This window comes from Bidens hawaiensis, unplaced genomic scaffold (assembly GCF_021521415.1).
Source record: "Bidens hawaiensis isolate Kalapana, Puna unplaced genomic scaffold, B.hawaiensis_p1.1 tig00038532_1, whole genome shotgun sequence".
Lineage (NCBI taxonomy): Eukaryota > Viridiplantae > Streptophyta > Magnoliopsida > Asterales > Asteraceae > Bidens > Bidens hawaiensis.
In genome coordinates this window covers 143012-148146 of record NW_027505552.1, presented here as the reverse complement: position 1 = coordinate 148146, position 5135 = coordinate 143012, and the positions used below count along the sequence as shown (strand labels likewise).

Genomic DNA, 5135 nt, shown 5'->3' with positions numbered 1-5135 from the left:
TTTATTATTCAAGTATGTCGGTTGTTACCGATTAGAAAGGATCCTCATTTACATATGTTTTATATACCATGATTGATGCTTTTATTTATAGTCTCATATACGTTTGTGGATTTCGGTCATAGTTTATATACTCAAAACTATGAAATTGCTCACCAACATACGTGTTGACAAATGTTATTTTATGCATTGTTACAGGTTTGATTATTACTTGAGTTGGAGTTCGAAGATGTCATTCTATTTGATACCGCTAGGTTATTAGAAGAATGAACAATATTTTTCTTTTATATATTGGGGTTTATTTGTATGAACAATATGTGTTACTTTGATGATTGAATGAAATTATTGAGTTGATTAAATATTGTCACTTTAATAGTGTCTTGTGTTCTTGGGCAATCCGTTTCACCTCGACATGTTCCGCCGCCTTTGGTTGGGGTGTTACTGATCAAAGGTACAGAGATAGAAAGGAAATTGGCTCTTTTATTATGTCAATAAATCATACAAGGGATTGAGTTAAATATGAGGAAAATAATCTAAACATGGAAAAACTAATCATGGAAAATATTGCCCCTAATTATGCGATCCCCTCCCTTGATTGTAGACAATGATTGATCTAGAATATTCTAACACTCCCCCTCAAGTTGTGTAGTGGGATCTTCAATACCCAACTTGCACAACATTACTTCAAAAGTTTTTGTTGCAACCGCTTTCGTAAGAATATCTGTCAACTGCTCTTCAGACCTTATGAAAGGAAGTTCCACGGTGCCATCTTCAATTTTTTCTTTTATAAAGTGTCTATCTATTTCGACATGCTTCGTTCTGTCATGTTGGATAAGATTTTCTGAAATTTTAATTGCAGCTTTGTTATCACACATTAACTGAGTTGGGAGATTTAGAGTAAAACCAATCTCGTTCATCAATTTTTTAAGCCAAAGAATTTCTGTGATCCTTTTAACGATGCCCCTGAATTCTGATTCTGCACTTGATAGAGACACTACCTTCTGTTTCTTGCTTCTCCAAGTAACTAAGTTTCCTCCAACTAAGGTAAAAAACCCTGCAGTAGATTTTCTATCATTTGGATTTCCAGCCCAATCCGCATCAGTAAAAGCTTTAACATCCAGGTGTCCATTGTTCTTGAACACTATACCTCTTCCTGGAGTACCCTTAAGATATCTTATAATTCTCATAACTGCTTCCATATGCTCTAACTGAGGTTAATGCATGAATTGACTTACCACCCCAACAGCATAGGCAATGTCCGGTCTGGTATGAGCCAAGTAGATTAGCTTGCCTACCAGCCTTTGGTACCTTTCACGATCTGCTAGCTCAGCCCCTTCAATAATTTTGAGTTTATGATTTACTACCATTGGAGTGTCACTTGGTTTGCAATCCACCATACCTGTTTCTGCCAACAAGTCCAATATATATTTCCTTTGAGAAATGAAAATTCCCCTTTTTGACCGGAGAACTTCAATCCCTAGGAAATTCTTTAGCCTTCCAAGATCCTTCATTTCAAATTCTTTAAATAGATTCTTTCGAAGTGAAATAATTTCTTCTTCGTCACTTCCTGTGATGATTATGTCATCAACATATATTATTAGGCATGTAACTAAATCTCCCCTCCTCTTTAAGAATAGGGTATGGTCAGCATTACTCTGTTTGTACCCATATCGCTTCATAGACATAGTAAACCTTCCAAACCATGCTCGCGGAGATTGTTTGAGCCCGTATAAAGCCTTTTTGAGTTTGCACACCTCATTTTTTTTAAAACCATCAGAAAAACCCAGTGGGACTTCTATATATACCTCATCTTCTAGATTTCCATGTAGAAAAGCATTTTTAACATCAAACTGGTGAAGCGGCCAATCTTTGTTTGCTGCAACTGAAAATAACACCCTGATAGTATCAATTTTGGCAACCGGAGAAAAGGTTTCAGAATAGTCGATGCCATATGTTTAAGTATATCCTTTAACTACCAACCTCGCTTTATATCGTTCTATCGTTCCATCAGCTTTATACTTGATGGTAAACACCCACCTGCAACCAACCAGTTTCTTTCCTGTAGGTAACACGCACTTCTCCCATGTGTCATTTTTTATAAGGGCTTTCACTTCTGTATTCATAGCCTCTTGCCATTCAATATTCTTGCTTGCTTCTTGAGCTGTTTTTGGAATATTTTCTGAAAGTATTGTGGCCGAGAAAGCTTTTGTAACATCAGCAACTCTCCCCCTGTCTACATTTACCGGGTACCTAGAGGACCGAGACACATGTTCTGGCGAGTATCGATCCGATGGCACACCTCTATTTTTCATTGGAGGAAGGACACGAGACTGTGGTTCTTCTGGTTCAGTTTCTGGAACTGGGTTGTCACCATGACTATTACTATTATTTAAATCATCGGAGAAAATATCAGGAGATTCATTTACCTCTTGTTGGACATCATCCGAAGTAGATTCATTGGTTGTGTAAACTGGTTTTTCATCCCCATCTATGTTGGTCGTGAGAGACTCGGTGGCTCCATCTACCCGCTCTGTTAGAACAACATCGGGACAACTTTGGTGACTTAACCAATCTAGCGATTCCCTAACTCTCTCCCCTGGAACGCTAGATTGGTCGGAGAAATAGAATTCGGACTCCAAGAAGTCACAATCCATAGTAACATGGATGCGACGAGTGACTGGATTATAACACCGATACCCCCTTTGATGAGTGGCGTATCCTACAAACACACACTTTTCTGCGCAAGGTTCAAGTTTATTCCTATCAGACTTGGGAATATGGACATACACAATACACCCAAAGACGCGTGGTAATAGGGTTAAGACAGAAGGAATAGGAACTTTACTTGCTAGTGTTTGTAAAGGAGTTTTATGTTTTAGAATTTGAGTTGGAAGACGATTAAGAAGGTATACGGAAGTTGCTATTGCTTCAGGCCAGAAGTACTGAGAGGTTTGAGATTCAATTATCATAGCACGACATTTTTCAAGTAAAATTCGATTTTTCCGTTCAACAACACCATTTTGTTGAGTTGTTTTGGGACACGTGGTTTGATGAATAAGACCATTTTCCAGAAAGAAATTTTTCATTGACTGATTTACAAACTCTCCACCATTATCAGATCGAAGAATTTGTATTTTCTTGTTGAACTGTGTTTGAATCATTTTATAAAACATAAAGAATTTTTCAGGAACCTCTGATTTATGTTTCATAAAATATACCCAAGTCATTCGAGAAAAATCATCAACAAACAACACAAAATATTTAAATCGATTTTTATTAGAATTTGGAGCTGGACCCCAAACATCAGAATGTATCAAAGAGAACACAGACTTAACCCGAGTATTACTCTGGTCAAAGGACACTCTATGGTTTTTAGCAAGAATACAAGCTTCACACTTCATATTAGTGGATTTATTCAAAAAAAGACTAGGAAATAACGACTTGACGGATGGCCAAGACGACGATGCCATAACCAAAGTTGTCTATCAGCCGTTCCGTGAGCAAGCATGGCATGTCCCTTGTGAGTCACCTCATCAACATAGTAGAGGCCTCCTCTCTCAGTACCACGCCCAATTATCTCCTTCGTAAGAATGTCCTGCAAAATGCAAAATGTTGGATACATTAGTACCACACAGTTCAATTCTTTCATCACATGGCTCACAAACAACAACTTTGAAGATAATGTTGGGATATAGAGACACTTGTTTAGCTTCATTTTCTTAGAGAATTCAATTGAACCTCCTCCTTCGACCTTAACCCGTTCTCCACTAGCGGCTTCGATATACGTTTTGGATTAGGGAGACATGTTTAAAATATCTTTATGATCATATGTCATAGTATCCGTAGCTCCACAATCAAAAATCCATTTGGTTATTTTTTTTGAACTAGTGTTATGTGTGGAACTAGTTTGATGTGCTTTAGATTTTAGATTAAAAATGCTTAGGGCCTGCTTGTCATACTCAAAACAATTTGGACTAAAATATTTGGGATTAAGAATTGAAGGGTGTGGAGTATGATTTCTCCAAAACCCTTTACCTGTTGCATCCTCTTGATCGATTCCAGCAGCCACACCACCAAAACCAATCAGATCTTCCTCCTGTTCCAGAGACGCCGATTCCCGGCTTCCAACGACGGCGGCCGCCTTGCCCTGCTGCCCCGGTTTCTCCGACCATTCCGGATAACCAACAATCTTGAAGCATGTCTCCTTAGCATGTCTCTTCATCTTACAATGGGTACAATATAACTTCGATTTATCTTTTTTATCTTTTCCTCGTTGTGGCTCTGAACGAGTTTTAGGTCTTCCGGTTGATTCCTTTCCCAATAGACCCAGGCTGATTTCAGATGGCCTGTCGGTTTCAGTGGTGATAGGTTTTAGAATATTGAGTCTTGCTACTTCTCGCCGTATCGTCGTATATGCAGCTTCAACCGAAGGTAGGGGATCTTTTTTCTAGATGTCCCGCTTATTTGGTTCCAACTTGTCGTCGATGGCCATTAACAATTGAAAGAGTCTCTGTTCTTGAATTTTGTTATTATAGATTTGAATATCTTCATGGTGTTTCATCGGGTTCGGGTCTCTTCTGTCGATGGTCATCCAGATTTTTTGTAGTTTGTTCCAGCAATCTTCTAAGGTATCTCCTCCTTGCCTCAATGAGTTTGCCTTTTTGTGAAGATCAAACACTTGCAGCGAGTCTGTTTCGGAACCATATGTAACCACAAGGCCATCCCAAAGGGCTTTCGCAGTCGGATACCGCGAGACATTATTCACCAAACTTGCATCAATATTTTGGATTAACCATTTAAAAACACATTGATCATCTTGTTCCCATCGTGCAAACGTTGCATCACTTTTTGATGGAGGTAATGGTTCCCCGGTAATGTGAGAACTTCTCCCCCTACCTCCAATAGCCTTTTTCATCAGGGTTACCCACATTGTATAATTATCCCCTTCAAGTTTAAATCTGAGAGAGAGATTCTCAGAATTGGTTGTTGTTGATTGTACCCCAAGACCGTTTCTTAATAGCGCATATTTGCATGGTTAATTCATCGGGTATTTTGGTCAAAGTGGTGTTTTGGTCTGCCATGTTTGATTGCAGGTTTCGATTATGGTTGGCTAGGGTTTTGATGAGCTTATGAATTTC

The 5135-nt window shown here is 38.7% G+C and overlaps 1 protein-coding gene across 1 annotated transcript; it reads right to left on the bottom strand.

The window, feature by feature from the left end:
- Positions 1-4444: 4444 nt before the first annotated feature.
- LOC143613907 (uncharacterized) lies at positions 4445-4927 on the bottom strand. The gene has a single exon (XM_077087496.1). It carries the CDS (start codon positions 4925-4927, stop codon positions 4445-4447), a length of 483 nt encoding a protein of 160 aa, XP_076943611.1.
- Between the last annotated feature and the right edge of the window lie 208 nt (positions 4928-5135).

Excerpts from the sequence above, each read along its gene's own strand:
- LOC143613907 (XM_077087496.1), bottom strand. The coding sequence starts at position 4,927 with ATGTGGGTAACCCTGATGAAAAAGGCTATTGGAGGTAGGGGGAGAAGT.